The sequence below is a fragment of the Salvelinus namaycush genome, unplaced genomic scaffold (genome assembly GCF_016432855.1).
Source record: "Salvelinus namaycush isolate Seneca unplaced genomic scaffold, SaNama_1.0 Scaffold7, whole genome shotgun sequence".
Lineage (NCBI taxonomy): Eukaryota > Metazoa > Chordata > Actinopteri > Salmoniformes > Salmonidae > Salvelinus > Salvelinus namaycush.
The window spans coordinates 799365-818368 of record NW_024061419.1 but is presented as its reverse complement, the minus strand read 5'-3'; the positions used below and the strand labels follow the sequence as shown (position 1 = coordinate 818368).

The 19004-nt window shown below is 42.8% G+C and overlaps 1 protein-coding gene across 1 annotated transcript; it reads right to left on the bottom strand.

The window, feature by feature from the left end:
• Window positions 1-958: 958 nt before the first annotated feature.
• Window positions 959-10702, bottom strand: LOC120042496 (zinc finger protein 883-like). The gene is made up of 2 exons (XM_038987328.1): window positions 10321-10702; window positions 959-2683 (listed from the first exon to the last, which is right to left on the bottom strand). Exons 1-2 carry the CDS (start codon window positions 10700-10702, stop codon window positions 1329-1331), a joined length of 1737 nt encoding a protein of 578 aa, XP_038843256.1. The 3' UTR covers window positions 959-1328.
• Window positions 10703-19004: the final 8302 nt, after the last annotated feature.

Sequence of the window (19004 nt, the reverse complement as noted above, 5' to 3'; positions counted from 1 at the left end):
GAGTATGTTTGATAGAAACATTTCTGGTGGGAAAATGCGTATATTGTTTAATGCAGATTTTAGAATATTCACATGAAAATCTGTCGCAAATTGCATGGAAACTTAGCTACTAAGGTGGATATTGATCCAACACCTGCCACGTATTCAAACCAGCCCACTGGGCACAGACGTCAGTTCAACATCTAGTTTCTATTTACATTTCTTTGAGTCGTCAACTAAAGTGAATTCAACATGAAATCAACACAAAATGTCACCTGTCATTGGATTTAGGTTGCCAGTTGGATGAAAAATAACTAAAAATAACTGATGTTGATGGCTTTTTACAAATCCAATCAGTTTTCTACATCTATCATCATCACATGGATTTGTTTTGTTGAAAGTACGTGGAAACAACGTTTATTCAACCAGTGGGAGGCTTGTAATTGCCCCCAGAAAAGTTGTACGAGGAACTCTTCATTGAGACAATGATAAACAGCAATCCGTGGGAGAGTTGAGGTGGATATTATAAAATAAGCATCTGCTGGAGTCCAAGTCAAACCAAGATTCTTTATTTCTGAGCTCAGAGAGAATAACAGAGTTACACACCGCAGTGTAGACAGTCTGAATTCCTGAAGCATTGGGTGATGAGCACATATCTTTATAGTTTCCTGTTCCTGGGAGGGACTTTATTCATACAAGGACGCAGGTGCAGCTGGTTTGCAACACATAATGATGGTCCCAAGAACAGGAGATTATAATAGGACAGTTTCACAAGGTTAGTCACATAATCAGTTATGTGGACACACATACAATTAACATTTTCCGTTACAGTCTGAATATTTGAATTTCATTAAATCATCAGTGGGCCAACAATGCAAATGTAAACAATGGAACAAATGCATCACATCCAAATATCACTGTATTATCTGTAGTGCTGGAGGGATGACACACCCAGATAAACACACACAGAGTTTTAAAAAGGACCATTTAAACACATGGAATCTGATCTACTTTATATTCAAACTGACATACTCCATATTAAATTCATGTTTTCTAATAAAAACAAACAAATATATGTTTGAGTATACCTTGTACCATTTAATTTCATATGGTAAAAATAAGTAAACACATTACCAGTCAACAATATAAGACAATGGGAGCACTGTGTATGTTCTCTGATGAATTTTAAGTCAATGAGATGTGAAATATCAATATACAAGTAATTCTTCTCTTCTGTGTGGATTCTCTCATGACGTTTAAGTGACTGTGATGAGTAATATGTTTTCCCAGTCTGAGCAATTTCTAAGCCTTCTCTTCTGTGTGTAGTCTCATGTGTTCTTTCAGGCTTCCTAAATGGGCAAAAACTTTGCACCCTGGGAGGAGTGGTAAGGCTTCTCCCCTGTGTGTATTCTCTCATGTTGGGTCAGGCTTCCTTTCTGGATGAAACACTGTGCACACTGGGAGCAGTGGTAAGGCTTCTCCCCTGTGTGTATTCTCTCATGTTGTTTCAGCTCCCCTGAACGGCTGAAACACTTTCCACACTGGGAGCAGTGGTAAGGCTTCTCCCCTGTGTGTATTCTCTCATGTTGGGTCAGGCTTCCTTTCTGGCTGAAACACTGTGCACACTGGGAGCAGTGGTAAGGCTTCTCTCCCGTGTGTATTCTCTCATGTCGTTTCAGCTCCTGTGTCATTTTGAAACACTTTCCACACTGGGAGCAGTGGTAAGGCTTCTCCCCTGTGTGTATTCTCTCATGTTGTTTCAGCTCCCCTGAGCGGCTGAAACACTTTCCACACTGGGAGCAGTGGTAAGGCTTCTCCCCTGTGTGTATTCTCTCGTGTTGTTTCAGCTCCCCTGGCTGGCAGAAACACTTTCCACACTGGGAGCAGTGGTAAGGCTTCTCCCCTGTGTGTATTCTCTTGTGTTTGTTCAGGGTTGCTTTCTGGTTGAAACACTTTCCACACTGGGCGCAGTGGTAAGGCTTCTCCCCTGTGTGTATTCTTTTGTGTTGTTTCAGCTCCCCTGACTGGCAGAAACACTTTCCACACTGGGAGCAGTGGTAAGGCTTCTCCCCTGTGTGTATTCTCTCGTGTTGTTTCAGCTCCCCTGACTGGCAGAAATACTTTCCACACTGGGAGCAGTGGTAAGGCTTCTCCCCTGTGTGTATTCTCTCATGCCGTTTCAGATCCCCTGGCTGATTGAAACACTTTTCACACTGGGAGCAGTGGTAAGGCTTCTCCCTTGTGTGTATTCTCTCATGCCGTTTCAGATGCCATGGCTGATTGAAACACTTTTCACACTGGGAGCAGTGGTAAAGCTTCTCCCCTGTGTGTATTCTCTCATGAGCTTTCAGGTGTGCTTTCTGGTTAAAACACGTTCCACACTGGGAGCAGTGGTAAGGCTTCTCACCTGTGTGTATTCTCGCATGTTGTTTCAGCTCCCATGACTGGTTGAAACGCTTTCCACACTGGGAGCCGTGGTAAGGCTTCTCCCCTGTGTGTATTCTTTCGTGAGCTTTAAGGGTTCCTAAAAGCTTAAAACTCTTTCCACACTGGGAGCAGTGGTAAGGCTTCTCCCCTGTGTGTATTCTCTCATGTTGTTTCAGGTTCCATAACCGGTTACAACTCTTTCTACAGTGGGAGCACTGGTGTCGTCTTGCTGGTTTGGATGTCCCTGGCTCTGGTTCCTCTGAGTCTGGTCTTTCTCCTGCCAAAGACACTGTGTTATTTTTAAATAGAGACCCGAATGAAACCTCCACATGACAAAACAACCTTGCTACGAGGGTAAATCCCAAATCAGATCTCTCAATAACCTGAGGCCAGTTTTAACAATTATAGTGTGATTTTAAAACAAATGTAGAGCTTCCTGGCAATTACTGCTATGTTTACATTACTTATTTTATTCATCCTGTTTTACAAGTCAGAACACAAAAAACTAGACAGTTCTAGGACACTGAAGACACAAACGTCGCTAGATTCCAATCGAGCAGGTGGTTCTAAATATATAACTTTCATAGCTGTATGATACAGAATGTGACCTACACACTTCCTTAAACATAAAATAACTAAAGAAGTAATTTTGTGTGGAAGTCCAAAACTTGTTTTTACGTCGAAAATACAAAGCACAAGATACAAAGCACAAGATACAAAGAACTTGAACTTTGTGAAGCGTTTATTTGGGCTGCAATTTCTAAGGCTGGTAACTCTAATGAACTTATGCATCAGAAGTAACTCTGGGTCTCCCATTCCTGTGGTGGTCCTTAAAGTAATGATGGACTGTTGTTTCTCTTTGCTTATTTGAGCTGTTCTTGACATAATATGAACTTCGTCTTTTACCCAATAGGGCTATCTTCTGTATACCACCCCTACCTTGTCACAACACAACTGATTGGCTCAAACACATTAAAACCTGTTATGGCTAGGGGTTCCGCTAGCGGAACGTTTCGACAACATCCGGTGAAATTGCAGAGCGCAAAATATATATATTTTTTAAATTAGAAATATTTAACTTTCATGCATTCACAAGTGCAATACACCAAATTAAAGCTTAACTTCTTGTTAATCTAGCCACCGTGTCAGATTTCAAAAAGGCTTTACGGCAAAAGCAAACCATGCGATTATCTGAGGACAGCACCCCATCAAACAAACACATGACAATCATATTTCAACCCGCCAGGCGCGATACAAAACTCAGAAATAACTATATAATTCGTGCCTTAAGTTTGAAGAGCTTCTTCTGTTGGCACTCCAATATGTCCCATAAACATCACAAATGGTCCTTTTGTTCAATTAATTCCGTTGTTATATCTCCAAAATGTCCATTTATTTGGCGCGTTTGATTAAAAAAACACCGGTTCCAACTCACCCAGCATGACTACAAATATCTAATAAGTTAAGTTACCTGTAAACGCTGTCCAAACATTTCAAACAACTTTCCTAATCCAACTTTAGGTATTTTAAAATGTAAATAATCGAGAAAATTTAAGACGGGATAAACTGTGTTCAATACCGGATAAAAACAACGTGAAGCGCGTGACCTGGAGCGCGCATCAAAACATTAGAGAGCACTAGGCTGGACCCTCATTCTGAATAGCCGTACTTCTTCATTTCTCTAAAGAAAAACATCAACCAATTTCTAAAGACTGTTGACATCTAGTGGAAGCAATAGGAACTGCAACCAAGTGCCACAGAAAAGTGCCACACAAAGCCATTTGAAAACAGAGTCACATCAACAACAAAAAATTCCTCCTGGATGGTTTGTCCTCGGGTTTCACCTGCCAAATAAGTTCTGTTATACTCACAGACATTATTTTATTCATTCATTCACCGCAAAGATAGCATTCGCAAAAACCAGCAAAAGATATAAAATTAATCACTAACCTTGACCAACTTTATCAGATGACAGTCTTATAACATCATGTTACACAATACATATATGTTTTGTTCGAAAATGTGCATATTTAGAGGTACAAATCTTGGTTTTACATTGTGAATACGTAGCCAAAATGCACAAAATTGTCCGGAGATATTTTGGACAGTCACCTAACCTAATCAAAGAACTCATCATAAACGTTACTAAAAAATACATGTTGTACAGCAAATGAAAGATACACTGGTTCTTAATGCAACCGCTGTGTTAGATTTTTAAAAATAACTTTAGTACGACAGACAGCTTGCGTTATTGCGAGACAGCGCCCGCTAAAAGGGCGGAGAATAGGACTAAACATTTCACACAAAAATACGAAATAACATCATAAATTGTTCTTACTTTTGCTGGGCTTCCATCAGAATCTTGTACAAGGAGTCCTAGGTCCAGAATAAATCGTTGTTTGGTTTTAGAATGTCCTTCTCTCCTGTCGAATTAGCAACCAAAGCTAGCCAAGTGGCGCGAAGCTGTCCATCACCACCAAACGCAGAGAACGGAACACGCCAAAACTCCCGAAAAACGTTCAATAATCTGATAAAACTATATTGAAAAACATACTTTACGATGATATTGTCACATTTATCAAATAAAATCAAAGCCGGAGAAATTAGCCGTCTATAAGGAAAGCTTTTCAGAAGCCAATGCTGATGTCCTACCCGCGCCTTCCTGAACAAAGGAAATTGGGGTCATGTCATTCCAAGACCTCTCTTTTGACCTCAGATCAAGCTATACACTCCATTTCTTCTCTCACTGCCTATTGACATCTAGTGGAAGGCGTATGAAGTGCATGTATACTAATAGATTTCAAGCAAATGAATAGGGAGGCCCTGGAACAGAGCCTCGATTTCAGATTTTTCACTTTCTGACAGGAAGTTTGCTGCAAAATGAGTTCTGTTTTACTCACAGATATAATTCAAACGGTTTTAGAAACTTGAGTGTTTTCTATCCAATATTTTTCTATCCAATAATAATATGCATATTACATGAGCAAGAATTGAGTACGAGGCCGTTTGAAATGGGCACCTTTCATCCAAGCTACTCAATACTGCCCCTGCAGCCATAAGAAGTTAAGACTCCATGCTACAGTCCTCCTTTAAGACTCCATGCTACAGTCCTCCTTTAAGACTCCATAATGTTTCATCATTAGATGCTACAGTCCTCCTTTAAGACTCCATCATGTTTAGAATGTGTCTGGAAGCGCTACTCTATCTATTCTACTCTCATCCTTTTGGTTTTAATAATATTTAATAATAATAATAATGTTATACTAGATAATAACTAACTTTAATAACTAGAGTTAATACCTGCCTGGCGCACCAACAAAATCTTCATCTTTACCCCCCTCTTACAATACCGCTACAGAATTAGCATAGTAGGCCATGTAATTTAAGGTAATCTGAAATATTTAGGACTAACTTATTCCTTGCCACCCATTCTGAAACTAACTGCAGCTCTATGTTAAGTGTTGCAGTCATTTCAGTCGCTGTAGTAGCTGACGTGTACAGTGTTGAGTCATCCGCATACATAGACACACTGGCTTAACTCAAATGTCATTGGCATGTTGTTGGTAAAGATTGAAAAAAGAAGGTGCTAAACAGCTGCCCTGGGGAATTCCTGATTCTACCTTGATTTTGTTGTACAGGCTTCCATTAAAGAACACTCTCTGTGTTCTGTTAGACAGGTAGCTCTGGGGCGGCAGGTAGCCTAGTGGTTAAAGCGGTAGGCCAGTAACTGAAACATTGCTGGATCGAATCCCCGAGCGGACAAGGTAAAACTCTGTCGTTCTGCCCCTGAACAAGGCAGTCCTAGGCCGTCATTGAAAAAAGGAATTTGTTCTTAACTGACTTGCCTAGTTAAATACCTAGTTTACATTAAAAAAAAAATAATCTTTATCCACAATATAGCAGGGGGTGTAAAGCCATACGTTTTTTTCAGCAGCAGACTATGATCGATACTGTCAAAAGCCGCACTGAAGTCTAACAGCCCCAACAATATTTTTATCATCAATTTCTCTCAGCCAATCAGTCATTTGTAAGTGCTGTGCTTGTTGAATGAACTTCCCTATAAGCTGAAAGTCTATATTTGTTTACAGTAAAATAGCATTGTATCTGGCCAAACACCATTTTTCTTTTAAAATGTAAGGGTTGGTAACAGGTTGATTGGTCGGCTATTTAAGCCAGTAAAGGGAGCTTTACTATTCTTGGATGGTGGAATGACTTTAGCTTCCCTCCAAGCCTGAGGGAACACACTTTCTAGTAGGCTTAAATTGAAGATAATGCAGATAGAAGTGGAAATATCGGCCGCTATTATCCTCAATCATTTTCCATCCACGTTGTCAGACACCAGTGACATGTCATTGTTGATTTTATTGCCCAAAATGTCATTGAAGATGCTCCAAAGCTTTTTACAATCATTCTTCGTGTCATTTATCTTTGTTTCATTGTGTAGTTTCTTCTTTTTATTCAGTTTAGTCACATGATTTCTCAATTTGCAATAGGTTTGCCAATCAGTTATACAGCCAGACCTATTTGCCATCTCTTTTGCCTTCCCCTTCATTATACCATTTTTAAATTCCTCATCAATCCACGTGGATTTAACAGTTTTTACAGCCATCTGTGGATTAGATGAAGGAGGGGTTGAGGTCAGGACAGATTCTCATCAGGGAGATAAAGGTTTGGTATCCTGTTACCCTCTTTACTCTCTTCCTGTGGAACCATAAGATGTAAGGATTGGAGAGAAGGGGGAGTGTCCTAAGTGGGATATATATCTGGATGGAACAAATGTTGGGATGTCTGAATAACAGCTGTACATAACCTTTGGGAATAATTAAACTTGGTTAAAGCTTTTCTAGTGTCCGTGAGTTATTTACTGTGGAAAAAAATAACCAAACAACATCAACAACATAGGAATCACTACAAACAATTGTATGACCTCTTATATAGCACATTAGGCCCAGCCTTTTGGAACTGTGGTTTTCCTAGATATGGCTACTATATTGTGATCACTACATCCGATGAATTTGGATACTGCTTTCAAACAAATTTCTGCAGCATTAGTAAAGATATGATCAAAATATGTTGATGATTTAATTTCTGTACTGTTTGTAACTACCCTGGTAGGTTGATTGATAACCTGAACAAGGTTGACGGCACTGGTTACAGTTTGAAGCTTTCTCTTGAGTGGGCAGCCTGATCACAGCTTTCCTCCAGTATTAGTTAATTCATTAACAGTGTCTGGAGTTTAGTTTGCCTGTTCTACAGTCTTGTAAAGATAGGGGGGTTGACTGGGACAGGCAATGTAACATCCATAATGTTTTAAGAAAAAGTTTTTGTAAAATTTGCACCTTACAACGGATCATTGACACTTTCTCTCCAAAGCTAACTTTCATCAAGGTTTTATATGGTCTATTGGTTTCTCTCTTTTCATTGGCAGAATCCTTTTTCAGTGTTATGATATTCATAACATCCATATCCACCAGTCTGACTTCCTGTCAACTAACAGACCTCTGCTGGTTGTCCTGGTAACAGATACTAGTGGGCAGATCTATTTTATTTGTTCAAACTAAACTACAACACTTACCTTGATGAGTCAAATCTGATCCTTTCTTCTCTTCTCCTCCTCTCACAGTTCCACTCAGCCCCGTTGTTTTCCTGCAGTCCACCAGCAGCACAGACAACCTCTTCATACTCAGCAGTAAGGTGCTACCGGGAGAGGCACGACACGGGGACTCCAGGAGGGAGGAAGGGCTAGTGTTGTCCTGGTAACCATAAAGAGGGGACACAGACACATAACATTATGGATGCTGATGTCACTGTTGTCATGAAGTGCTTTACAGAAACCCAGCCCAGACCCAGACAGAGCAAGCTGTATGCTAGACCAGACCAAGCTGTACCATCTGGTGTTCTGTTCTGGAGAGACTCTTCTCTGACTCGTCAGTATCAGGATGTTGTTGAGGCTCCCCAGAGGATCCACCATAGTCATGTCTCTCTCCTGTGTGAATGACAACATCAAACAGACAGTCAACTTATAACCGTCTATTACAATCATAGGGTCTCAAAAAAAATGGTAACTTTCATCATGATTTTTAAATATATTGTTTGTGATGCAAATGTGAAAGGGTGACTTTCACGTATACTTGAGTCATTTTCTATTAAGGTATCTTTACTTATATTCAAGTATGACAATTGGGTACTTTTTCCACCACTGTGATTCATTGGGTCTTACAATAGGCATGAATGTGTCTAAAAAGGGCCTATAAAATATTATTTGTGATGCAAATGTTAAAGGGTCGTTCCACTAAATGGGTGCCTTTTGTGTCCCTTTGATATTTTAAGTAGAAATTATGCAACAATATTGAATTTTAAAAGCCTGTTATATTAGATGAGGGGAACTTTAATATAGACCACATGGAGAATTCAATACATCTAATTTAAAAGTCCCCAAAATAAATGTACCAATGGCAGATTGAACCTTTAAGAATGTATACAGTAGGAAACGGGTGGGTATAATTTGTGGAACGTTCCAACACGAATCTATTCCAAAAACTTCGTAAATGACAAGGATGCCAACAAACAACGCATACAAAGTAGCATGATCAATTCACCTAGCTAACTAGCTGCCAAAAGGGCATCAACTCACCATGTAGCTTATTCTTAATGTTTGTCCATAGGCTACCAGAGTGAGGACAGACATTTTTCAGAATAAACTTGGTGAGTAAAAAAACTAATGAAATAGCCCACTCCCTACCCGGTATCTTATTCTGCCTCTATACAACTTTGTATGCGTTTTTGTTACAGATTCCTTTTGGAACGTTCCACAAATTATACCAACCTGTATATGCATTTTTAAAAACGTTTTAAATGAATGATATATGGGCCAGGCTTAGCCCGTTCATAGACGCTAACTAGCCTACACTTGGTGCCCTCGGGAAAACGGTATCTTGTTTACGGAGGGAGTTTTGTTCATAGCAACTATGCTCGGTCTGTACGTTAACACCGATCGCTTGCTGTACGGTCCTGGAAAAAACATAAGCAGCGTATCTTTTACACCAGCAAGAATTACTTAAAAAAAAAAAAGAAGTGTTCTCAAGAGTTTAACCTAACCTAGCCTTAGATCTCTTTTCTTTAATTACTTCATTTATTAAGAAGACGGGTCTAATGACGGTCAATAACGATTCGCATTCGAGGTATGACGTTTACGGTATCACGTCTAAAATCTGTATCTGTGTAGCCGCACTTGTTCGACGTTAGAATTAATATCCATTGTCAGTTCAGTTTTAAAAGGTCGTTCCTTACGTCACTGAGCGCTGCCCAGGAAATAATGACATCCTATTGTTAGATGATGCAAGATATCTTATTGATGTGGCACTGACTCGCCCATGGATTGCTGTTTAATTTGTATTTTTAAATGTTGTGGGGGGGGGGGGGGGGGTAGATCAGCTTTAATATTCTAGATTGTGTCTTCTATCAATGTAATCGTCTGCTTCATTTCCAATCCCCCATATATTTTCTTGTAAATGTATATACATTTATATAATATATATATACACACACACAGAAGTAGAACTCACCAATAACATTTTAACTCCACTTTTTTCCCAAAGCTGTAAACTCTTACAAATCATGAGCAAGAAATAATAGTGCAAGTCAATAATATGCATTATAACTGTTAGCCTAATGGCACGTCACAGTTGGGGTAGTTGTTGTCTTACAAGCCAGAAAGACAAGTCTGTCTAAGGTCTCTGGCTTTAAAGCTGCCCTATGGCAGGTCACTATGTTGCCACCTGTGCTAAAAACACACTCTGAGGGGGAGCTGGTCGCAGGAATACACAGGTAGCACTTTGCCAGGTGGCTGACTTGGGGAATTTTTTATTATTTTTGGGGGGTGGATCTTCCACCTGTTCAGTGGATTTGTTTCACTGTCAGCATCGGGAGACTGAAGGTAGCAGCTGAGTTCCTTGTCTACCAGCTGGATTTCAGTAAGACCTGTGGTGGTGGAACACGGCTTCTTGAAAAAACTACCCAGTGACTTTTCTCTTTGTAGCTGGTAGTTGTGGTGAAGCAGCAGCGACGTCTCCCTGTGCTGGACCTGGGTTTGTCCCTCGTTGACCATCTCTGAGACAGCTCTTATGTGGCCCACATTCTCCTCTTTGATGTAATGTGTTTTAAACCGAGGGTCGACCAACGAGGCGATGTCCACGAGGTCATCTGTTGCTAGGTCATTATATTTCTCATTCAGATAGTCCATGACTACCGTTTTGATGGTTTGGGTGAACTCTGTTTCACCATCATCAGGTTTCATGACCTCTGTATTGAACAGGTGTAGTACTGGCTCCAGGTAAGACACACTGACATAAGACTCACCAGACAGAGCATCTGTGAATTCTAGGAGTGGGGTTTCAATGCCTTGTTGATGGACTCAAGAACATCAATATCTGTGTAGGTGGGAGCTAAGTGCCGGGTCTTCTTGCCTCTGGACAAGACCTGTGAATTGTCTTTCTCCTGCTCCAGTGCTCTTTGCACCATGTTTTGACGTGATCCCCAGCTGGTAGGCGACTCTGTCACCAACTTGTGCTAGGGTAGGTGGTGTTCTTTTTGACCAACTGGCAGGTCTCTCCTCTTTTTCCACCAATAGGAAAAGGCACCTACCAGTTTCTTACACACTCCAATTGCTCGATCCACCCGTTTGTCTCTACCCCACTCTCTCTAAGAGAAATCAAGAGATTTTACTAAAATGTTAATCACAATAATCCATTTAGTTATGTACAAATGTAATATTTAACTTTATCAGTTGATGAAAAAAAAAATGCACATTTAGTTTCATCTAACCAATCACTTCAATATACACAATTGACAAGGTTACTTACCAATGGCCAAGTGCAGACGATGTCCAAAACATTGCAGTCGGGTCCATTTGTTGATTTGAGCGGCCTTCATCACTTTAGCACCACTATCCGTTGTAATGCAGACCTGTCTGTCTTGACTGGGTCCCCAGGAGGCAGAGCGTCAACGAGCCCCTCTAATATAGCTTCACCCGTGTGGTTGTTGGGAAAGTATGTTTGAAGGCATTTATTTAGAAGATTCCAGTCTCTGTCAGTATAGTGGGTAGATTCCAGTCTGTCAATATAGTGGGTAGATTCCAGTCTTTGTCAGTATAGTGGGTAGATTCCAGTCTCTGTCAGTATAGTGGGTAGATTCCAGTCTCTGTCAGTATAGTGGGTAGATTCCAGTCTCTGTCAGTATAGTGGGTAGATTCCAGTCTTTGTCAGTATAGTGGGTAGATTCCAGTCTCTGTCAGTATACTGGGTAGATTCCAGTCTTTGTCAGTATAGTGGGTAGATTCCAGTCTTTGTCAGTATAGTGGATAGATTCCAGCCTTTGTCAGTATAGTGGGTAGATTCCAGTCTTTGTCAGTATAGTGGGTAGATTCCAGTCTGTCAGTATAGTGGGTAGATTCCAGTCTCTGTCAGTATAGTGGGTAGATTCCAGTCTTTGTCAGTATAGTGGGTAGATTCCAGTCTCTGTCAGTATACTGGGTAGATTCCAGTCTTTGTCAGTATAGTGGGTAGATTCCACTCTGTCAGTATAGTGGGTAGATTCCAGTCTTTGTCAGTATAGTGGGTAGATTCCACTCTGTCAGTATAGTGGGTAGATTCCAGTCTTTGTCACTATAGTGGGTAGTGAGGCTAATATAAGACTCTGACGTGCGACTACACCACAGATCGGTATTAGTAGCAAAATACGTCAAATCTGTCTTGAGCAGTTCCTCAACTTTTTCCCTACACTCGGCGTAGAGTTTAGGCAGTGCGGTGTGAGAGAAATGTTTGTGGCCAGGGAGCACGTACCTGGGGTCAATTCAATTGATAAGCCTCTTGAAACCTTCCTTTTTCACTGTGCTAATTGGCAGCACGTCCTTAGCAATGCAATGTATAATAGCATGTGTGATGTCTGTCTTTTCCATGTTTGCTCGCAGGGCATAAACGCTGTCAGTGTTGACTGCTTCGGGCGAACATCCCTAGATTGGCTGGTGCTTGAGGGGCTTTTATCAATACCGTGGCACAAACTCAAACTTCCTGCATGTTCCAAAGAGTGATTTAGCTTCAGATGTTTTAAAAGGTTTGTCGTATTACCAGACTTGGTAGCCATCTGTCTACGGCACAATTTGCACCGAACATTGCTCTGCTCTTTGTCGGACTTCAAAAAGCCAAACCACTTCCAAATTACTGAAACAGTTTAACCCTTTTTATCAATCATTTCTACGTTGGAAGCTGCTCCTTCTCCATGGCTATCACTGCCACCATTTTCGCCTACATCACACATTTTTCGCGGTTAATAGTGGCTACTTCACTCGGTGCTAAGTGGTTTTTAGTGGGCGTATACCTCTCCATGTGCATATTGTCACTTCTCCGCACGTTTCTGCTGTGTCACAGAGGTGAAATGGACTGCTGTACCTACATTTTCCATAATGTTGATATAGAATAATTATCTAAATGTTTTTATATCGTTATTGAGGGAAGTAATTACCTGTTATTGATATTGATTTATCGCCCAGCCCTACTACAAGCTTGGCACATCTGTATTTGGGGAGTTTCTCACATTCTTCTCTGCAGATCCTCTCAAGCTCTGTCAGGTTGGATGGGGAGTGTCGCTGCACAGCTATTTTCAGGTCTCTCCAGAGATGTTCAATCAGGTTCAAGTCCGGGCTCTTGCTGGGCCACTCAAGGACATTGAGACTTGTCCCAAAGCCACTCCTTTGTTGTTTTGGCTGTGTGCTTAGGGTCATTGTCCTGTTGGAAGGTGAACCTTCGCCCCAGTCTGAGGTCCTGAGCGGTCTGGAGCAGGTTTTCATCAAGGCTCTCTCTGTAGTTTTCTCTGTTCATCTTTCCCTCAATCCTGACTAGTTTCTCAGTCCCTGAAACTGAAAAACATCCCCACAGCATGATGCTGCCACCACCATGCTTCACTTTAGGGATCGTACCAGATTTCCTCCAGGCGTGACTCTTGGCATTCAGGCCAAAGAGTTTAATCTTGGTTTCATCAGACCAGACAATCTTGTTTCTCATGGTCTGAGAGTCATTTAGGTGCCTTTTGGCCAACTCGAAACGGGCTGTCATGTGCCTTTTACTGAGGAGTGGCTTCCGTCTGCCACTCTACCATAAAGGCCTGTTTGGTGGAGTGCTGCAGAGATGGGAGAACCTTCCAGAAGGACAACCATCTCCACAGAGGAGCTCTGTCAGTGACCTTCGGGTTCTTGGTTATGTCCCTGACTCTCCTTCTCCCCCGATTGCTCAGTTTGCCCAGGCAGCCAGCTCTAGGAAGATCAATCAATCAAATGTATTTATGAAGCCCTTTTTACATCAGCAGATGTAAAATAACTGCCTTCATTTAGCTGGACCCCAGGAAGACCATAATACATCCAAATACAAAGTCCTGTACAGAAGCCCAGCCTAAAACCCCAAACAGCAAGCAATGGAGATGTAGAAGCATGTTGGCTAGGAAAAAACTCCCTAGAAAGGCAGGAACCTAGAAAGAAACCTAGAGAGGAACCAGGCTCTAAGGGGTGGCCAGTTCTCTTCTGGCTGTGCCGGGTGGAGATTATATGAGTACATGGCCATTTAAGGCCAGGTTGTTCTTCAAGATGTTCATAGATGACCATCAGGGTCAAATAATAATCACAGTGGTTGTAGAGGGTGTAACAGGTCAGTACCTCAGGAGTAAATGTCAGTTGGCTTTTCATAGCTGAGCATTCAGAGGTCGAGACAGCAGGTGCAGTAGAGAGAGAGAGTCGAAAACAGCTGGTCCGCGACAAGGTAGCACGTCCAGTGAACAGGTCAGGGTTCCCTAGCCACAGGCAGAATAGTTGAAACTGGAGCAGCAGCACGACCAGGTGGACTGGGGACAGCCAGGAGTCATCATCGCCTCAGGTCCTCCGTGAGGGGAGGGAGAGAGAATTCGAGGGAGCATACTTAAATTGACACAGGACACAAGATAAGACAGGAGAATTACACCAGATATAACAGACTGACCCTAGCCCCCTGGCACATAGGCAGCTGTGGCCCTGTCCGAAGATACCCCCAGACAGGGCCAACCAGGCATGATATAACCCCACCCACTTTGCCAAAGCACAGCCCCCACACTACTAGAAGGATATTAACAGACCACCAACTTACTACCCTGAGACAAGGCTGAGTATAGCCCACAAAGATCTCCAACTACAACAACCTTAAATTACATACCAGCTAGACAAAAAAGAAGCCTTCAGATTAAATTCCTCCGACAATAAACTCAAATAATCAAAAGGAAAACAAAATCTAAATTCAGTTTTAGAATCTACAACGGACTAGAATCCTCCAGTGATGACAGTACCCATTGCATTATCACAGAGGACTGGATATTAATAATATATAGTACCCATTACATTATCACAGAGGACTGGATAATAATAATATATAGTACCCATTACATTATCACAGAGGACTGGATAATAATAATATATAGTACCCATTACATTATCACAGAGGACTGGATAATAATAATATATAGTACCCATTACATTATCACAGAGGACTGGATAATAATAATATATAGTACCCATTACATTATCACAGAGGACTGGATAATAACTAGTACCCATTACATTATCACAGAGGACTGGATAATAATAATATATAGTACCCATTACATTATCACAGAGGACTGGATAATAATAATATATAGTACCCATTACATTATCACAGAGGACTGGGTAATAATAATATATAGTACCCATTACATTATCACAGAGGACTGGATAATAACTAGTACCCATTACATTATCACAGAGGACTGGATAATAATAATATATAGTACCCATTGCATTATCACAGATGACTGGATAATAATAATATATAGTACCCATTACATTATCACAGAGGACTGGATAATAATAATATATAGTACCCATTACATTATCACAGAAGACTGGATAATAATAATATATAGTACCCATTACATTATCACAGAGGACTGGATAATAATAATATATAGTACCCATTACATTATCACAGAGGACTGGATAATAATATGTAGTGTCCACACCACCACAAACTCAACATCCTGGATAAACCAACAACTAAAGTCAAAATATTCCACAAGAAACACATGCTGGAGAAACTGGCCAATCAGAAGCCAACCATTCAGACTCTATCTGGACCAGCCCCTAATATACGACCTCCTTGGGCAGCTGGCCAATCAGAAGCCAACCATTCAGACTCTATCTGGACCAGCCCCTAATATACGACCTCCTTGGGCAGCCGTCATCTCGGAACTCAAACACATTTTTTGTAAAAGACGACATCCTAAATAACATAAAATATCCTGGAATTACTCCAGAAGCACTCAACAACACAGACAAACTGCTGTGTAATATCTCTCTAGCCGCAAGAATGAAAACAATAACGAGACACTGACGATCACCTCCAATTCCTCCTGGACTGGACCAACAATATCCATCACCTCCAATACCTCCTGGACCAACAACATCCATCACCTCCAATACCTCCTGGACTGGACCAACAACATCCATCACCTCCAATACCTCCTGGACTGGACCAACAACATCCATCACCTCCAATACCTCCTGGACCAACAACACCCATCACCTCCAATACCTCCTGGACTGGACCAACAACATCCATCACCTCCAATACCTCCTGGACTGGACCAACATCCATCACCTCCAATACCTCCTGGACTGGACCAACAACATCCATCACCTCCAATACCTCCTGGACTGGACCAACAACATCCATCACCTCCAATACCTCCTGGACCAACAACATCCATCACCTCCAATACCTCCTGGACTGGACCAACAACACCCATCACCTCCAATACCTCCTGGACTGGACCAACAACACCCATCACCTCCAATACCTCCTGGACTGGACCAACAACATCCATCACCTCTAATACCTCCTGGACCAACAACACCCATCACCTCCAATACCTCCTGGACTGGACCAACAACATCCATCACCTCCAATACCTCCTGGACTGGACCAACAACACCCATCACCTCCAATACCTCCTGGACTGGACCAACAACACCCATCACCTCCAATACCTCCTGGACTGGACCAACAACACCCATCACCTCCAATACCTCCTGGACTGGACCAACAACACCCATCACCTCCAATACCTCCTGGACTGGACCAACAACATCCATCACCTCCAATACCTCCTGGACTGGACCAACAACATCCATCACCTCCAATACCTCCTGGACTGGACCAACAACATCCATCACCTCCAATACCTCCTGGACCAACAACATCCATCACCTCCAATACCTCCTGGACTGGACCAACAACACCCATCACCTCCAATACCTCCTGGACTGGACCAACAACACCCATCACCTCCAATACCTCCTGGACTGGACCAACAACATCCATCACCTCTAATACCTCCTGGACCAACAACACCCATCACCTCCAATACCTCCTGGACTGGACCAACAACATCCATCACCTCCAATACCTCCTGGACTGGACCAACAACACCCATCACCTCCAATACCTCCTGGACCAACAACACCAACAACACCCATCACCTCCAATACCTCCTGGACTGGACCAACAACACCCATCACCTCCAATACCTCCTGGACTGGACCAACAACACCCATCACCTCCAATACCTCCTGGACTGGACCAACAACACCCATCACCTCCAATACCTCCTGGACTGGACCAACAACACCCATCACCTCCAATACCTCCTGGACTGGACCAACAACACCCATCACCTCCAATACCTCCTGGACTGTACCAACAACACCCATCACCTCCAATACCTCCTGGACTGGACCAACAACACCCATCACCTCCAATACCTCCTGGACTGGACCAACAACATCCATCACCTCCAATACCTCCTGGACTGGACCAACATCACCCATCACCTCCAATACCTCCTGGACCAACAACACCCATCACCTCCAATACCTCCTGGACTGGACCAACAACACCCATCACCTCCAATACCTCCTGGACTGGACCAACAACATCCATCACCTCCAATACCTCCTGGACTGGACCAACAACACCCATCACCTCCAATACCTCCTGGACTGGACCAACAACACCCATCACCTCCAATACCTCCTGGACTGGACCAACAACATCCATCACCTCCAATACATCCTGGACCAACAACACCCATCACCTCCAATACCTCCTGGACTGGACCAACAACACCCATCACCTCCAATACCTCCTGGACTGGACCAACAACATCCATCACCTCTAATACCTCCTGGACTGGACCAACAACATCCATCACCTCCAATACCTCCTGGACCAACAACACCCATCACCTCCAATACCTCCTGGACCAACAACACCCATCACCTCCAATACCTCCTGGACCAACAACATCCATCACCTCCAATACCTCCTGGACCAACAACATCCATCACCTCCAATACCTCCTGGACTGGACCAACAACATCCATCACCTCCAATACCTCCTGGACTGGACCAACAACACCCATCACCTCCAATACCTCCTGGACCAACAACACCCATCACCTCCAATACCTCCTGGACTGGACCAACAACATCCATCACCTCCAATACCTCCTGGACTGGACCAACAACATCCATCACCTCCAATACCTCCTGGACCAACAACACCCATCACCTCCAATACCTCCTGGACTGGACCAACAACACCCATCACCTCCAATACCTCCTGGACTGGACCAACAACATCCATCACCTCCAATACCTCCTGGACTGGACCAACAACATCCAATACCTCCTGGACTGGACCAACAACATCCAACAACATCCAATACCTCCTGGACTGGACCAACAACATCCATCACCTCCAATACCTCCTGGACTGGACCAACAACATCCAACACCTCCAATACCTCCTGGACCAACAACACCCATCACCTCCAATACCTCCTGGACTGGACCAACAATATCCATCACCTCCAATACCTCCTGGACTGGACCAACAACATCCATCACCTCCAATACCTCCTGGACTGGACCAACAACACCAACAACATCCATCACCTCCAATACCTCCTGGACTGGACCAACAACACCCATCACCTCCAATACCTCCTGGACTGGACCAACAACATCCATCACCTCCAATACCACCTGGACTGGACCAACAACATCCATCACCTCCAATACCTCCTGGACTGGACCAACAACATCCATCACCTCCAATACCTCCTGGACCAACAACACCCATCACCTCCAATACCACCTGGACTGGACCAACAACACCAACAACATCCATCACCTCCAATACCTCCTGGACCAACAACACCCATCACCTCCAATACCACCTGGACTGGACCAACAACATCCATCACCTCCAATACCTCCTGGACCAACAACACCCATCACCTCCAATACCTCCTGGACTGGACCAACAACATCCATCACCTCCAATACCTCCTGGACTGGACCAACAACATCCATCACCTCCAATACCTCCTGGACTGGACCAACAACACCCATCACCTCCAATACCTCCTGGACTGGACCAACAACATCCATCACCTCCAATACCTCCTGGACTGGACCAACAAC